At 41.3% G+C, this 19,144-nt stretch overlaps 1 protein-coding gene across 1 annotated transcript in view; it reads left to right on the forward strand.

The window, feature by feature from the left end:
• The window catches only part of LOC126285435 (cubilin-like), a 780,558-nt gene that overhangs the window by 203,251 nt on the left and 558,163 nt on the right, over nucleotides 1-19,144 (forward strand). Inside the window, exon 22 of the mRNA XM_049984824.1 lies at nucleotides 12,367-12,595. Within this exon, the coding sequence (XP_049840781.1) occupies nucleotides 12,367-12,595 (229 nt within the window). The remainder of the gene's footprint in view (nucleotides 1-12,366; nucleotides 12,596-19,144) is intronic.

Genomic DNA, 19,144 nt, shown 5'->3' on the forward strand with positions numbered 1-19,144 from the left:
GTAAGCAGAGAGATGGAATCTTGGGAGAATTGGGAGAAGTTCCAAGGTTTGTAGGTGGGTGCATCTGATAGCTGGTGGAGTCCTTCTGAAAAGTAATCATTGTGGTTCAAAAGAACAGTTGTGGAGCACTTGTCTGCAGGTAGGATCATAAGGTTGGGATACATTTTTATATGGTAGACTGCAGTTCTTTCTGCGAGTGTACAGTTAATTTGTTATGTTGAGGGATTTGGGGAATGATGGTGAGGCAATGTTTGAGGTTAAGAAATTCTGGAATGTTAACAGGGGAAAATTTGTGGGCACTGGGGGTGGACTACAGTTGATGGAGTAGTGAACTGAGCCAGGCAGGATCCAACATTAGTCTTTGGTTGAGTCTGATTGGTAGGGTTGGTGGCGAAAAAGTGTTTCCACTCTAGGGACCAGGAGAAGGAGGGAAGGTCTTTAACAAGTCTTGCATGATTGAATTTGGGAGTGGGGAAAAAGGTGAGACATATGGAAAGGACTGATATTTCTGTGGGGCTAAGGCCTCTGGTGGAAAGGTTCATGATTGTGTTTTGGGTCTGTTTAGGTTCTGGATTCTGTGTGGTTGTGGGAGGGAACTTTGGAGGGTGGAGTAAATATAGTAGTCTGCAAGACAGAGTTTGCCAGCTAGGAGAGGATGTGGGGGAGGTTTGGAGTTTGTTGTAGAGATGGTGGCCAGTGGTACTCCGAAGCAGGAGTAGGAAGTGAGCTGGGTGGAAGGGTTTTTGAGTTGGTGTTGTGCATGTTGCTCTAGTTCCTGGAGGGCAAGAGTTTCAGTGTGTGTTATGGATTCCAGGACTTTGGGATTGAATAGCACTGGAATTTTAAGGATGGAGAGAAGGTATTACAGAGAGGTTTGAACTGGGTTGATATAGTTTTGCAGGACTATGTCAGTGATGGCTGACACCCAGAATCCTAAACCCCTCACCTGGTTCAGATTCATTGATGACATCTTTGCACCCCATGCACATTCCTCCAGAACCTCAACAGTTCCTCCCCATCTGCAGCTCGTAGTCTAGTGGCTAGTATTACTGCCTCTGGATCCTGGCCAGGTTGGAGATTTTCTCTGCCCAGGGACTGAGTGTTTGTGTTGTCCTCATCATTTCATGCTGGCCGGAGTGGCTGAGCTGTTCTGGGCACTACAGTCTTGAACTGCACGACCGCTATGGTCGCGGGTTCGAATCCTGGCTCGGGCATGGATGTGTGTGATGTCCTTAGGTTAGTTAGGTTTAAGTAGTTCTACGTTCTAGGGGGCTGATGACCTCAGAAGTTAAGTCCCATAGTGCTCAGAGACTTTTTAACCATCATTTCATCATCATCATCGTCATCATCAATCGTGACACGGTGAGATTGGATTGTGTAAAAATTGGACTGGACTTTGTAAGGGTGCTGATGACTGTGCAGTTGAGTGCCCCGCAAACCAAACATCATCATCAACAGCTTCTCACCTGGTCCTACCAACAAACTGAACCACCTTACTAGATGTTGACATCCTCCTCAGAGATGGCTACATCAGTACCTCTGTCCATATTAAACCTACTAGCCAAATGCAATACCTCTATTTTGACAGTTGCCACCTGTTCCATACCAAGAAATCCCTTACATACAGTGTATCCGCCCGTGGTCATCGCATCTGCAGTGATGAGCAGTCCCTCACAAAATATACCGAGGATCTCACTGAGACCTTTACAGACTGTAATTATCCTCCCAACCTTGTACAAAAACAAATCTCCTGTGTGTTATCTTACCAGTCTCCCACAACCTCCCAAAGTCTCACTGTCTGGACACAGAGGAGCATTCCCCTCATAATTCAGTACCACCAAGGACTGGAGCAACTGAATTACATTCTTCACCAGGGTTTGAACTACCTCTCATTGTGCGGTGAAATGAGAAATATCTTGCCCACTGTCCTTCCCACCCCTCCCACAGTAGTATTTCACCATCCATCGGACCTATACAATATACTCCTCCATCCTTACACAATCCCTGCTCCCAACCTCTTACCTCATGGCTCATACCTCTGTAAAAAACCTAGATGCAAGACTGGATCAATACATCCTCCCACAACCACCTACTCCAGTCTGGTCACAAACACCACCTATCCCATCAAAGGCAGGGCTACCTGGGAAACCAGTCATGTCATATACAAGCTAAGCTGTAACCACTGTGCTGCATTCTATGTGGGCTTGACAACTAACAAGCTGTCTGTCCACATGAATGGCCACCTTAAAACTGTGGACAAGAAACAAGTGTACCACCCTGTTTCTGAACACCCTGGCTAACACTACATCCTTCATTTCTGTGACTGTTTCAGAGCCTGTGTGATATGGATTTTTCCCACCAACACCAGCTTTTCTGAATTGCGCAGATGGGAAGTGTCCCTGCAATATATCTTATGTTCCACCCCGTAACACTCCTGACCTCAACCTTTGTTAGTCATTTTTCTAATCTGTCCAGCCCCTTCCCTGCTCCCATTCCAGAACTACACAGTCCTCATTCCACCAACACACCCAGTCTTTTTTAATTCTCTCCTTTTCCGCTACCCCCCCCCCCCCTCCTACTCCCCACCACCCTGCTGCCGTCCGTCTAACCTCCCGACTGCATCAAGGGGCCCTCTCCTCTCTCCATCTCATCCTTGCATGCTCCACAGCAGCACTTCACTGTCCCCCACACCTACTCTGCTATCCCTCCCCCTCCCCAGCCCAGCCTCTTCCTTTCCCCCACTCTGTTGTCACTTGCATCATGCACTTCTGCTGTTGCTTGCAGTGTGGCTTCAGCTGCCAGAGGCTGCAGTCGTGTGTGTGAGTTGCATTTGCATGTGTGTGTGTGTGTGTGTGTGTGTGTGTATGTGTGTGTGTGTGTCATCTATTTTCAACAAAGGCCTTGTTGGCCAAAAGCTTATATTGCGACAGTCTTTTTGTTGTACGTCTCTGTGACACATCATCTCCACTATATGATGAGGAGCAACTTTCCTTTTCATAATATTTTTACATTCCATTCTGGATTTTTCGTTGTTTTATTTCCTCCTAGTGATATATGGCTATGACTGGATTTGTGTTTTCCTGTCAGAGGAGTCATTCGTTCTAATTGACGGGAAACCATCAAGTAATAAAGAAGCTTTTCCTGACGTTACCAAAGTAATGTTTACACACACACACACACACACACACACACACACACAAAGACAAAGATACCCAGTCGAGTACTCCCATGGGCATGGCAACGTGGCAAGACTAGTTATCAAAACTTAATTACTGAAAGCAGTTGCCTCAGTTGATGGAAGTGAGGACGGGATAGGTAAGAACACAAGAAGGGAAAGAGGCATGTCTTAAGACAAAATGACGATGGTACAGCAAAAATATATGTAGGAAGAGGGAGAACTGCAAAAACTGTACGGGATGAGGGAGGGGGAAAGGCGAGAAACGTGAAGATAAGGAGAGAGAAAGGGAGGGAGGGAGGGAGGGAGGGAGGGAGAGAGAGAGAGAGAGAGAGAGAGAGAGAGAGAGAGAGACTGCTTCTTGGGGAATAGAAGGAGGTTGTAATTGCAGCATAGATAATACACAACATGGCCGCTTTCACCCATGGGCCTGACCTTCATTGGGTGGGAAATGTCTGTGACTGGACTCGTGTAAAAAGTTGTGAGTGGATGTATGGCAAAGAACATGTACCCTAGACAGATTATAAGGGAATGACCCATGAGGTACATGACTGGGAGAAGAACAGGAACAGCAACGGGCAATCATATTCTGTGGGTTGGGTGGTTTGCAGAATGTTACTCTGAAGGATGTGGATACGTTTTTAGTAGGATTTCCATCATCTGAGGGCATGATGAGAGGCAATCAAAGCCGCAGTGGAGCATGTGGTTAAGATTTTCAAGGCCAGGATGACATTAGGTGATCAGAGGAGTGCTGATCAGAGACCGGTTAACAAGTTTACTGGGGTCGGAGGAGACGGCTCAGGAGATTTGTTATGGATGAGCTGCATAGGATATTGTCTATTAGTACATGCTCTGGAAAGGTGATTTATAATACAATTCCTGATTTCCACTACAAATGCATTGTCCACGGGTGGCGAGACAGAAGGAAGAGACTTTTTGACATGGACTGGGTGACAGCTGTCAAAGTGGAGGCATTATTGGAGGTTGATGCACTTGATATGGACAAATGTAGTATTTAGGGAGACATCTGAGAGGTGGAGAACAACTTCAAGGAAGGTGGCTCAATGGGTTGAGAAAGACCAGACGAAGTGGATTTGGGAATAAGTGTAAAGGAAAGAGCTAAAGTTGTCCTTGTCATGAGTCCAGATCCTGAAAAGGTCATCAATGAATCCAAAACAAAACATGACATCTGAACCCATCTCCCTCCTCACACCAGCACTCCTACCTTTTACCTGCTTTCTAAATGTCACAAAGTGTAGCCCTTTGCCTCACCCCCACCCCCTCATGCAGGTCTCCCTACTGGTTTTCCCACAGTGGCTAGTGGCTACAATGCTGCCTCAGAATGAACCTTTGCCTTTGTTGACCACCACCTCCAAAGTGTTGCCCATGTCCTCCCACCCTTCATTCAAGATGCTGTTCACTTCCTTCACTACCTCTCCTCAGTTATTGTCCCATTGCAACCAAACTTCTTGTTGGTCACTGTGCATAAGCTTTCCTTGTACACCAACATCCTCCATGTCAATAGCTTTGTTTGTGTGGAACACCACCTTCCCCATTGTCATCCAAATGCCAAACTTACAAACTTTTTTTTTTGATCCTACTAGCCAGCCACATCCTGACCCACAATTATTTCACTTTTGAAGGCCAAATATGGAAACATATGCATGGAAATGCCATGAGTGCTCACATGGCACCATCCCTATGCCAACTTAAGTGTGAGCTATCTGGAGGAATTTTTCCTGTCTGGTCAACACAAAAAATCACTGGTCTTATTCGGTTCAGATTCATTGATGACATTTTCATTATCTGTGTTCACTACAATTGTATCTTTTCCTCTTTCCCAAGTCTGCTTCACCTGGTCCTTTTCAATTCATTAAGCCACCTTCCTAGATGTCTGTCTCCACCTCTCGTATGGCTCCATAAATACAATGTCCATCCATATCAAGTGCACCAGCCTCCAAAAGTACCTCCACTTTCACAGCTGACATCTGTTCCATGTCAAAAAGTCTCTCCTTACAGTCTCACCATCTGTGGATGCTGCATCTGTATAGAAAATCAGGGGTTGTTGAACTATATTGATAGCGATCTCTCTCTTCCTACATATATATATATGCCTTTAACCACAGAGAAAGGAGGGATCCATAGTACTTTAGTGGACCACAAACTCTCTTCACCAGTTGATTTGATGTTATAGCAGGGCACTGGATTGTAGTTGGAGAGATGCCATGTTTAAATACTGGCAAAGGTATTTTGAAGAGGATATGCCATTATTTCTCTAAATTACTTTATGTCAGTGTTACAACTGCATTACCAGTGTCAGAGCATTATAGGGAACAGACATATGTCTGCTGTGGTGCAGTGTCAGCGCATAGTAACATAACAGTTACAGTGAATTGTGAATACATTTAACAGTAATATTTACTACAGCAAATAATAGGTACTGTAGACTCTACCTTCCCTCACTGAAGTCCAACTCTGTCCTGTTATTTTGGACAACCTCAGTGATGTAGCCAGAAGCATCTTATTGAACTAGTAATTTGCCAGACTAGTCTCCAGTTAAATGTGTGTGAGGTACAGTCACTCAGTAGCTGTCTCAGTTCATACTTCATCAGACATTATAGGGTTCACTCTAGAAATATTAACAGCACCCAGACAGATAATGGTCCACTCTCACACAAAGATGAGTGATACAGGAATCCAACTGAATTTATTGTGTTTGTGTGTGTTCTTTAAATGTTTATTCATCATCCTCATCATCATTCTCATTTAAGGCTGATTATGCCTTTCAGCATTCAGTCTGGAGCATAGTCCCCCTTATAAAATTCCTCCATGATCCCCTATTCAGTGCTAACATTGGTGCCTCTTCTGATGTTAAGCCTTTTACTTCAAAATCATTCTTAACCGAATCCATGTACCTTCTCCTTGGTCTGCCCTGACTCCTCCTACACTCTACTGTTGAACCCATGAGTTTCTTGGGTAACCTTGCTTCTTCCATGCGTGTAACATGACCCCACCATCTAAGCCTGTTTGCCCTGACTGCTACATCTATAGAGTTCATTCCCAGTTTTGCTTTGATTTCATCATTGTGGACACCCTCCTGCCATTGTTCCCATCTACTAGTACCTGCAATCATCCTAGCTACTTTCATATCCGTAACTTCAACCTTGTAGATAAGGTAACCTGAATCCATCCAGCTTACGCTCACATACAACAAAGTTGGTCGAAAGATTGAACGGTGCACAGATAACTTAGTCTTGGTACTGGCTTCCTTCTTGCAGAAGAAAGTAGATCATAGCTGAGTGCTCACTGCATTAGCTTTGCTACATCTCGCTTCCAGTTCTTTCACTATGTTGCCATCCTGTGAGAATATGCATCCTAAGTACTTGAAACCGTCCACCTGTTCTAACTTTGTTCCTCCTATTTGGCACTCAATCCATTTATATCTCATTACCACTGACATTACTTTCGTTTCGGAGATGCTAATCTTCGTACCATAGTCCTTACATTTCTAATCTAGCTCTGAAATATTGCTTTGCAAACTTTCAATCGAATCTGCCATCACAACTAAGTCATCCGCATATGCAAGACTGCTTATTTTGTGTTCACATATCTCAATCTCACCCAGCCAGTCTATTGTTTTCAACATATGATCCATAAATAATATGAGCAACAGTGGAGACAGGTTGCAGCCTTGTCTGGCCCCTGAAACTGCTCTGAACCATGAACTCAATTTACCGTCAACTCTAACTGCTGTAAAGACCTTTAATTGCTTGCAAAAGTTTGCCTCCTATTCCATATTCTCGTAGAACAGACAATAACTTCCTCCTAGGAACGCGGTCATATGCCTTTTCTAGATCTATAAAGCATAGATACAATTTCCTTTTCCACTCATAACACTTCTCCATTATTTGTCGTAAGCTAAAGATCTGATCCTGACAACCTCTAAGAGGCCTAAACCCACACTGATTTTCATCCAGTTGGTTCTCAACTAATACTTGCACTTTCCTTTCAACAATACCTGAGACGATTTTTCCCACAACGCTGATTAAAGAGATACCTCTGTAGTTGTTACAATCTGTTCTGTTTACATGTTTAAAGATTGGTGTGATTACTGCTTTTGTCCAGTCTGATGGAACCTGTCCCAACTCCCAGGCCAATTCAATTATCCTGTGTAACCATTTAAGACCTGACATTCCACTGTATTTGATGAGTTCCGACTTAATTTTATCCGTCCCAGCTGCTTTATTGCACTACAATCTATTGACCATTTTCTCCACTTCCTCAGATGTGATCCTATTTCCATCATCACTGCTATCCCATTGTACCTCGAAATCTGAAACATTACTGATCGTATTTTCACCTGCATTGAGCAACTCTTCAAAATATTCCCTCCATCTGCCCAAGGAATCCACAGGATTCACCAGCAGTTTTCCTGACCTGTCCAAAATATTTGTCATTTCCTTCTTACCTCCCTTTCGAAGACTGCTAATTACACTCCAGAATGGTTATCCAGCAGCTTGATCCAAAGTCTCCAACCTGTTTCCAAAGTCTTCCCAAGATTTCTGCTTGGATGCTGCAATTATCTGTTTGGCTTTGTTTCTTTCTTCAACATAACTTTCTTTGTCTACCTGAGTTCTAGTGTGTAGCCATTTTTGAAACGCCTTCTTTTTCCTTTTACAGGCTGCCTTGATTGTGTCATTCCACCAAGCTGTTTGCTTCATCCTACCTTTACACACTACTACATTCTTTAGCCACTTCTAGTACTGTGTCCCTGTACCTTGTCCATTCCTTTTCCATTGACTGTAATTGACTACATTCAACTAACTGGTACCTTTCTGAGATCACTGTTATGTACTGGTGCCTGATTTCCTTATCCTGAAGTTTCTCCACTCTTATCCTCCTAAATATGGACCTGACCTCCTGCACTTTCGGCCTCACAATACCAATTTCACTGCAGATTAAACAGTGATAGTGTTATCAAAGAATCCCCTGAATACACATGTGTCCCTCACAGCCTTCCCGAATTCCTGAACTGTTATTATATAGTCAATGATAGATCTGGTTCCCCTGCCTTCCCAAGTATACGGGTGAATGTTCTTATGTTTAAAAAAGGAGTTTGTGATTACTAAGCCTATACTGGCACAGAAATCAAAGAGTTGTTTCCCATTCCTGTTGGCCTCCATATCCTCTCAAAATTTACCCATAACCTTTTCAGACCTTTCTGTTTGATTTCCAATCCTGGCATTAAAATCACCCATGAGCAGAACACTGTCCTTGTCCTTTACTCTAACAACTACATCACTGAGTGCCTCATAAAAACTATCCATCTTATCTTGATCTGTCCCTTCACAATGCGAATATATTGACACAATCCTAATTTTCTTGTTAGACACTGTCAAATCTATCCACATCAGTTGTTCGTTTACATACCTTATTGCAACTATGCTGGGTTCCATTTCTTTCCTGATGTAAAGCCCTACACCCCATTGTGCTATTCCTGCTTTGACTCCTGACAGGTAGACCTTGTATTCTCCCACTTCCTCTTCTTTCTCACCCCTTACCCGAATGTCACTAACAGCTAAAACGTCCAGCCCCATCTTACTTGCAGCCTCTGCCAGCTCTACCTTCTTCCCAGAGTAGCCCCCATTGATGTTAATAGCTCCCCATCTCATTACCATTTGTTTGCCAAGTTGTATCTTAGGAGTCCTTGGTTTGTCAGTTAGAGGTGGGAATCCGTCTCCTCCAAAGGTCCGAGGCATTTTGCTCTGATTGTTGCCAGCATCATATTTAATGTACTAGGGTAGCGGGTTGCTAGCCTTACTTGCCCCGAGTCCCATTGAGTTTTACCCCTAACAGTTGAGGGACTAACGGATGGATTTGGTAGTCTTTGCCGTATGAGCACAAAGGTGACCACGACTTAGAATATGTCCGAGATGCCCAGCCTTATTCCAAAGTAACTGGTATCTCAACTGATGGGACCACTTACTTGGCCACTCATACGTTGCCCGTGGTTCATGAACTAGGACATGACTACAGGAACCCGCACCTTGAACCACTAAATGTTTATTGTAAATGTTAAAAGGATATCCATTGCAATTCCCTTTATAGTGTTTAGGAATTACCAGCCATGAAATTAAAAGGGAATGTGTGTGTTTGATGATGTTTTCTGTTTTGAAGTGGATTTGGTTATGAGTCAGTGATCTGAACATTGCAGTTGTAGATATTTTTACATGTTTGTAGTTCATCAAATTTATACAGGAGAGGATTTACTGAAATTGATGTTTTTGTTGATTGTCAGTACTATGAAGACCCATTTTCCTGTAGAAAATAGTAGTATAAGAGTCTCATTTTACTTTCCAGTATAGTGTCCAAGAATAGTGTTATTATTTCAAGAGTCTTTATGCTTGTTTAGTTTGAAACCAGTGGATACCTCTACATCTTACATGGAGACAGGAGACTCAGTGTTTATATGTTCTGCCAATAGACACTTGATATATTATATGTATGTTACAATCAGCACTCATCATCATAACTAATGATGGAATATCTTTACCCTTATTGTCCCATACATGAAATTGTAAACAAACATCTGCTTTTGTTCTCCTGAGGACTGTTACATTTACAACAAAGATAATAACTAAGAAAGTGAAAATTACAAGAGAGTGACACATGGTCAAAAAGACCAGGTACAGCAATAATCAGTTGTGGATACAATGCTCACTTCCAATATAGTGTCTCGTTACAGGTAGCTGAAACACAATAATTTCTTCAGAAATTCAATTCTAAACATTTCTGTCCTACAGTTCTGACATAAGTTTTACCTCTGCTAAAAATTGCAATAAACAGTCCACATTCATGACTTTATGAATAGTCATGCGTGATTATTAGCAGTTTTAGAAGAACCTTTTCAAAGAGCCATCATTTTAAACTGTCAGTAAGGGCCTTGTAGATTATACTTGCAGACAATATGAAGGATAGTTCTGACAACATTATGAAACTCATCATATAGTGGAAATGTTGAGTTGCAGACAGGTGCAACAAAAAGACTGCAAAACAAGTAAGCTTTTGGCCAAAAGGCCTTCTTCTGAAATAGACAACATACATACACACACACACACACACACACACACACACACACACACACACACACACACACACATTCATCCAAGCACAGCACTCAGATGCATGACTACTCTCTGTGGCTGCTAAAGCCACACCACAAGCAACAGAACATGATGAGAGAAGCCGTTTGAGTGGTGGGGGTAAGGAGGAAGCTGTGATGGGGCAGGGGTGCGACAGCAGGGTAGAGGTGGGGGACAGTGAAGTGCTGCTTGTGGGAGCATATGGGGACATAGAGGTGAGAGGGTAGTGCAGTTAGGTGCAAACATGAGGTTAGATAGTGTGTGTGTGGGTGGTGGTGGTGGTGGTGGTGGTGGGGGGGGGGGGGGGGGGGGGTGAGAGGAGAAAGGAGCACATTTTCCACTATTTGAAAGATAATAATGTGAGAATCTGAGAAGTTTATTCTTTGGAAAAAAATTTCAATTAGTTTTCCAAAAACTGAATAGTGTCAGTTAAATTAATGGACTGTAAACCCAGATCTTTATAGACAGTAATGCAGAACTTCTGGGAACACAGAAAGTTGTCTCCTTTGCATTGCACAGGATGACAGTAACGCAACTTATGCTGTTTTTATGGTGTACAAGATCTGTTCAAGAAATTCCAGAACTTTGTCCACAAAATTTCTCATTACTTGCTTTCTATTATTGTGCATGGTATCCTTGGAAATTCTCTCACACAATTGCTACAACACTCCCAACACCATTTCTACTTCTGGAAGCAGTCTTAGTACAGCTCTTTCTGGACTGCATGGAGTGCTGTCTGCAAATTTTCTTTTATCTCATCTGTCATTGCAAATCTTCATCCTTTCAATGATGTTTTCAACTTTGGAAATAAACAAAAGTCCATGAGGGCTAGATCTGGAGAGTATGGAGGATGAGGTGGCACAGTGATTTAGTTTTTTGTGCAATAGTCATGCAGCAACAGAGATGAATGTTTACATGCATTATCCTGATGAAAGAGCAATGAATTGTCTTGCTACATGTCAAACCGTTTCCTTCTCAAATTTTCTCACAGGCATCACAACACATCCAATAGTACCATCAATTACAGTGTGTCTCTGTGGCATGAATTCATGGTGCACTAACACTTCAAAGTCAAAGAAAACTATCAGTATGGCTTTGACCTGGCTTGATGAGCTTTTTTGATCTTGTAGAACCTTTCCTGGCCCATTGTGAAGATTGAACCTTGGTCTTGGCATCATAACCATGGACCCATTTCTCATCACCAGTTATGACTCTCTTAAGGATCATCTGGTTCTGATTTGCGCTATCTAAAAGCTCTTAACAGATTGTGAAGCACAGATTTTTCTGGTCTTGATTCATGAGCCATGGGATGAACTTGGCACCAACACATTACCTTCCAAGATACTGTGTCAAGATTTCATGACATGATCCAACTGAAATGCTACATTCTTCTGCAATCTCGTGGACAGTCAGTCTTCAATCAGCATGCGCAATTTCATTGACGTTCCTGAAATGAGTGTCATTGGTAGACGTCGAAGAGGTCCTTAATAAGGGGTCATCTTTAATTTCTGTCCTGCCATTTTTAAACTGTGTGGACCATTCATAATGTCAACTGTGGCTTAGTCCCACATCATTGCAGACTTCCTGCATCATTTGGTGTGTCTCTGCAAAGGTTTTCCTGAGTTTCATGCAACATTTAATGCAGAAATGTTGCTCCTCTAATTCTGCCATCTTGAAATTCGCAAACTGTGTGGCACAGCATCCTACTCAATACAGCACTGAACAATAACTAACAGACATACAACAATGAAACTTCTAGCAGCTATACATTAAACACAGGCATGTGCAAGGATACCAATCTCATTTTGCTCAAACACACCATTGGAGCAAAATTACACATATTCTGGAAGTTTTTGAACAGGCTTCATACTAATACTGTATCAAATATGTGCTGTTGCAGTTCAGAAACTTGTAATAACTTACTTGTATCTCTGTGATTTATATGTAGCATATATTTTAATAATACTTGAGGCTTTCTTCATTATATTGCATTTTTTACTAATGTGCAAAATTCTTCCTGGTATATGTATCATGACATTAATTTTGCAGGATGTGGTGGCATCCTGAAAGGATTCAATGGAACATTTGAATCTCCACGATATCCAAATTCTTATTCACCTGGACAAACTTGCCGATGGATTCTTGCAGCACCGCCAGGAAAATCTATCCAACTTACATGGGATTCGTTTGCATTGGAAGAAGGATTTGATGAGAGCTGTGGCTTTGATTATATTGAAGTGTATGATAATTCCTCATTTGGTGCCTCAAATATGGGCAGGTAAATAGCAGGATTTTCATTTAGTTCATTACATATATTTACACTGTAAATTGCTGTACTTGAGAGCAATTTGCGTAGATGCAGAGAGAAAAGTAAATTCTGGCAATAGTCCTTAGGGAATTGTACAATTATGAAACATTCTTCATTACATACCACCACCAATGAAGCAAGTTTAAGAGATGTAAACAATCAGTCTGAAAATTATAGTTAATAATTCTGTGGGCAAATAAGAACATGATATTTTGCTATTGTGCACTTCTATGTATTTAGCATGAGATCTGCTACTGGTCTGCAAAGTATAGAGGTAGAAATAGATGTAATCTCAGAATGGGGAATGTGAAATTGGGAGCCTCTTGTAGCTAGACCCCTGTTCCTAATCTACATGATGATTCAGTGAGTTAATACGACTCTTCCAAAACTATATTTAATAGTAATAACTATACAACCATACTTGAAAATTACTAGTTTCATCATGTTTGGGGGAAGGGAGAGGGGGGGGGGGGGAGGTTGCTGCAGCTATACAACTGTGTACCTGTGTACTGAATTAATGCATAACCACTCCATTTGATAAAATTAAATTGAAGTAATTTGTAGTGTATCTGAAAACTGTGCTATGGGAAACACTTATTACATAATTAACACAAGATACAGGTCAAATTGTAACTGAACAGTACTACAAACGATTCCAGTCACTTGCATATTTTGATCTGTAAATCCCGTTTTAAAAGAGAATCTTCATGGATGCGTATTGAATGAAATTAAGCAATAATGGCAGAAACAGCCACCACAGGCAACTTCTGTAAAGTAAAATAACAACCAGTTTTGATTAGTGACAGTATTAATAATGGTAATTACTCCTAGATAACTTTATGTTTGTTTGTGTTCAAAAACATTAGATACTTTGAAAAAAGCTGCTGCTCCTTGTCTTGGTTTTAACCAGTCACTGTTTCAATTAATACTTAAAATGAAGCATTTGCTTACTTTATACAGAACACCATCATCTAGACAGCTAGACATCAACTAGAAAACAAAGCCTTACAGTTCAGATTTGATGTGATGAATTTGAGGCTATGACACAAGTGATAACTTACTTTCCGATGAAATCATACTAATTCTGCTTCAGTAAATGATAAATACTAGGACTAAATATACCTGGTGCTCAGTGTTATATAAATAAATTTATTCAGAATTGTATTTTTTATTGTTAATGCAAATTCAAGTTTTTTTATCAGTTATGTTCTATCAGACATAAAATAGTGAATGTCCAGCACCGAAATTTTGTAAGCACCGATTTCATTTTACCATCTTTTACATAACATTGTCAGAGTTACAAAAATTATGATATTTACATCTTGTAAATGGATTTAAAAAAAGAATCTACTCACCAAGCAGTAGCAGGAGCACACACACGAAAAGGTTTAACTTCTACAAGCTTTCAGAGTGGCTCCCTTTTCTGGCAGCAAAGTTGAAGGGAAAGGAAGAAGTGTGAAGAAAAAGGACTGGAGAGGTTTAGTTGTGACAAAAGATGACAACTGTATCCAAACCAACAAATCGATTTCTTGACAATTACCAATACAGTTTTATCAACCATTACCAACTGCTACACAAATTCTCCTTCAATCGTAGTTTTAATACCAATTACAAAATTCTTTGATAAATGCAATCTTATTTTGAAAAACTATGAAACACTGAGAGGTGTTTATGGCCTTCACATCAAGTCGCAGTGAATAAATTTAAAAAAAGAATGAATGAGGATGATGTTTTGTATTGTGTTTGCATGAACATTCAAGTATTACTAACACAGCAGCACATATCATGGTTTTCTCACCTCTAGACATGATGTGGCAGACAATGCAAAAACAAAGCAGCAAATAGCATTGCACACAATGTGAATACACTAAGAAATGTTTACTGCCTTTGTGGATAGAAACAGAGACAAGAAACAAAGTGAGAAACAGATGCGATACACTGTAGGAAATGATGTTTTTGACGTAACCATGTTTCCAGTGGCAGTGTGGATGCAGCTACACACTATTTTTTGCGCTTGTGACATCACTAGTGGGCTTTCGATTATCAACTTTTGTGGGCGTTTGTGAATGACCCTTGCGTGAACCATGTGTATTTCAATTATTTGTTTCCTTCATAGTGTATGACGTATGTGCGTAGTGTGACGTTTCAAAGCAATGGTGCATTGAAAGTATATTACAAACACGTCACATTTGTCATTAAATGTCAATTAATAAAGCATCAACAATGTAAGGCTAGAAGGAATTTTATGTACAATACATAATTCAGATGAGTGAGCTGTAGCATAGTGGATAATATCATGGTTAGCTGATGTGGATGTTATAGTTCTGTAAATTGCTGTGTGCCAATATTTTTTTTTCAACTTAATGTTGTTATCACATTCATTATAATCGTAATACAATGTGTTCTACACTATTTGATGTTAAACATTTCTGTCTGGTTAGAGAATGAAAAATGAAATAAATATTTGCGTGCTTATTTCCGAATGTATGGTGATTTCTGAGTGTGTGATTAGAGAGAAACCTAGGAGGATAGCTTACATTCCTGCTAGTGAAATGAGTAGCAATAACATTTATATTGTTCCTTGTCACAAATAGCTTGCCGTTATTTCTGAAAATGTGGTGTTTTTTGGGTGTGTGGTCAGGGAGGAACCTAAGAGACAGCTTAAATTGCTGCATGTGAAATGATGGGCAATCACATTGGCACTCTTCCTTGTCACAAATATTTCACACATTGTGCAACCACAAAGATATTCCCCTAAAGAGTTCTTGCTACAACTGAGATTCTCCTGTCACTAACACATCCATAAAAATGAACTTAATGCTATAGCTATCAGCAAATCGATAGCCTTGTTCCTGGTCAACTTCACAGTGCCACTATATTATGATTACATCAGTTCCTGCAAAAATTAATATGAAACATAATTGACCCATCATCATTGTGCAGTGAAGCTAAACATTGCAAGTTGTGTTGGAAATGCCGATAGTGGATTATGTTGCATGGCCTGCTCATTCACTGGATCTTAACCCGTGCAATTTCTGGTTATGGGGCCATCTCCGAAGTGTAGTTTATGGAGAGCCCATTCCAGATGTGGAGACTGGAGCAGTGTATTCATACTGCCTTTGATACTGTTTGGATGCAGTCTGGCTGATGGGAATGTGTGAGACAGAACATGCTACGGCACATAAACGGGTGTGTTGACTCTCATGGAAACCATTTTCAACGCATACTGTAAATGTGGCTGCATGGTATTGTGGTGTTAGACCATAGTCTCTATAACAGTGTATGATGAATAAAATGTCTCTAGCATGGAAACCGTGCATTTCCAGACATAAGTTCATTAGACATTGTTTTGTTAAATATCCTCTCACTGATAAATCCCTAGAGTTTGTACATGGTGGAAAAATCAATCTGTATAAGAACTGCAACATTTTAAATGTGGTTCTATTGATAAATACCTTAGATTATATATGTAGATTGATAACTAATGAAGAGTTACTGCATTGGACCTGTTGATAGGATACATCAGGAGGCATCAAGGAACTGCCTGTTTGCTAATGGAGGATAAAAATTTGTAGTGAGACAAAGGCCTGACTACATTAAGAAGGTTCAGATGGATGTAGGTGTTAGTAACTATTCATCATTAAAGAGGCTTGCACAGGATAGATTATTGCGGCCAGAACTTAACGTCACAACAGTAACAACTTTTATGTAATTATGAAAATTCAACTAAAAACATCAAAGAACTACAAGCCTACTAGATATTTGCAATAAAAATTATATTCACAGCTGAATGGCAAAAGTGAACCAAATACCAATAAACTAAAGTTGACAAATTATGGAAACTAAACATTTCACAAAGATCTGTCAGTTCTATGAACAGATTCCTTTTTCTAAAGAAAACCATTAAAGAACTATTTCGGTGTTATGGTTTTGGAAAGGAGAAGCAAACACCATAATGAATTAATTATGTTCTGAGCCAGGGTTTCAATTACCTCTCATCATGCCCTGAAATAAGAACTGTCCTGCCCACTATCCATCCCGCCCCTCTCACAGTGGTATTCCTCCATCTACCAAACCCACACAATTTACTTGTCCATCCTTACATAACCCCTGATCCTAGCCCTCACCTCATGGCACATACCTCTGTAATAGACCTATATTCAAGACCTGTCCCATACATCCTACCACCACCACTTATTCCAGTCCAGTCATTAACAACACCTGTCAAAGGCAGGGCTGCCTGTGAAACCAATCATGCGGTCTACAATCTAAGCTGAAAACACTGTGCTGCATTCTGTGTAGGCATGACAATCAACAGGCTGTCTGCATGAATGACCACTGACACACTGTGGCCGCTAAACAAGTTGACCATCCTGTTGCTGAACACCCTGCCAACCATAATATCCTTCATTTCAAAGACTGCTTCCCAGCCTGTGCCATATGGATCCTTTCCACCAACACCAGCTTTTATGAACTGCACAGGTGAGAACTTCCCCTGCAATACATCCTATGTTCCTGTAACCCTGCTGCCCTCAAACTTAATTAGTCACTGTCCTCACCCAACCAGCCTCTTCTCTGTTCCCATCCCAGCACTACACAGCCATCATTCCACCACGCCACCCAATCTTTTTATTTCTTTCCTTTTCTGCTACTTCCTCCCACACCTCTCCCCAGCCCTCCATCTAACCTGCAGCACTTCACTATCCACCACCCTCACCATAGTATCCCTCACCCTCCCCGCCCAAGCCTCCTCCTTACTCCCACCCAGTCACCACTCCCATCATGCACTGGTGCTGCTGCTCGCAGTGTGGTTTCAGTTGCCTGAGACTGCAGTCGTGTGTGTGAGTTGCATTTTTGTGTGTGTATGTGTGTGTGCGCATATGAGTCTATTGTTGAAGAAGGCCTTAATGGCCAAAAGCTTTAATCATGAGAGTCTTTTTGTTGTGCCTACCTGCGACTCAGCATCTCCACTATATGGTGAGCAGCAGCTTTCCTTCTCATAATATTGTTACATTTCATCCTAGATTTTCCACTGTTTGATGTTTGCCTGACAGCTTTTCTTCGCTTCTAAGCTGGTGCTGTTTTCCTTTGTTACTATTTCCTTTTGCATTACATTTCTCAATGTCTGTGCTTTCTCTTCTTTGCCGTGTTTCTTTTGTCACCGTACAAACCACACTGCACGGTCTACTTACGAGCTACACTGTATCAACTGTCTGTGCCACGCACAACAGGTGGCTACAAGACCACACTGATTTTTGGTGCAGCATCCCCTGCTTCACACTTATTCACCTTCAAACTTGCTACCTGCAGTAAGATATATTTTATTAATTCCAGAAGGTAGGAGGCAAGGTACTGGCAGAAGTAAAGCTGTGAGAATGGGACGTGAGTCGTGCTTCAGTAGCTCAGATGGTAGAGCACTTGCCTCTGAAAGGCAAAGGTCCTGATTTCGAGACTCGGTCCGGCACACAGTTTTAATGTGCCAGGAAGTTTCATATTTTATTAGTTATTCTTTATTTGGTCCTTGTAACGTCTCTCCAATTGTAGTGATTTTTTGGGTTTCACTATGGTCAACCCCCTCAAATTTCATCTTGTTTTCTACTTTTGTATCCATTTCATCCTTTTCATGAATTTTCACACGTATTTGGGCATATTTTTACAAAATTTTTTGGATGTAATTCTACATTATTTACATAATTTTTCACATTTTTCCACCACCATGGATCCTTGCTCCTTACATCTGTGTCAATACAGAAACGTTTCCTTATCCCTAGCCAGATCCCAGTCCCACATACTGTTCGTGCATTGTTGCTTGGCTCATGGAATTCCCCCCCCGTAATGGCTTTACCATCAAATTACCCATCTCTGGCTGCCACCCCTCCTTCCAAAATGACCTCCACCTGTTCAGAGTCTGCCAATCCTTAGCCCTCACCAATCGATGACAACACCTGAATTGTGCTATGTGATGAGTGATCCATATCAATTGCTTACATGGAGAGAGGGCATGACCTCACATAAGGCATGGACGATTTGTTCTTGTACAAGGTTGGGAGGATAATTATGGTTAGTGAGACCCTCGGTATATTTTGAGAGGCACTGCTTGTCACTGCAGATGTGACAAACACAAGATTTGATGAGTGTTATGGGTTTCAGGAATTTGGGATTGCATTGCAGAGGGTGTTGGCAAGTGTTCAGCAACAGGTTGATCCATTTGTTTCATGGCCATAGTTTGGAGGTGGCCATTCATGTGGATAGACAGCTTGTTAGTTGTCATGCCCACATAGAATGCACACAGTAGTTATGGCTTAGCTTGTATATTACATGACTGGTTTCTCAAGCAGCCCTGCCTTTGATGGGATAGGTGGTGTTAGTGAGTGGAGTGGAGTATGTGATGGTGGGAGGATGTATAGGACAGGTCTTGAATCTAGGTCTATTACACGGGTATGAACCATGAGGTAAGAGATTGGGAGAAGGGGTTGTGTAAGGATGGACGAGTATATTCTGTAGGTTTGGTGGATGGGT

This window comes from Schistocerca gregaria, chromosome 8, assembly GCF_023897955.1.
Source record: "Schistocerca gregaria isolate iqSchGreg1 chromosome 8, iqSchGreg1.2, whole genome shotgun sequence".
In the NCBI taxonomy this organism is placed as follows: Eukaryota; Metazoa; Arthropoda; class Insecta; order Orthoptera; family Acrididae; genus Schistocerca; species Schistocerca gregaria.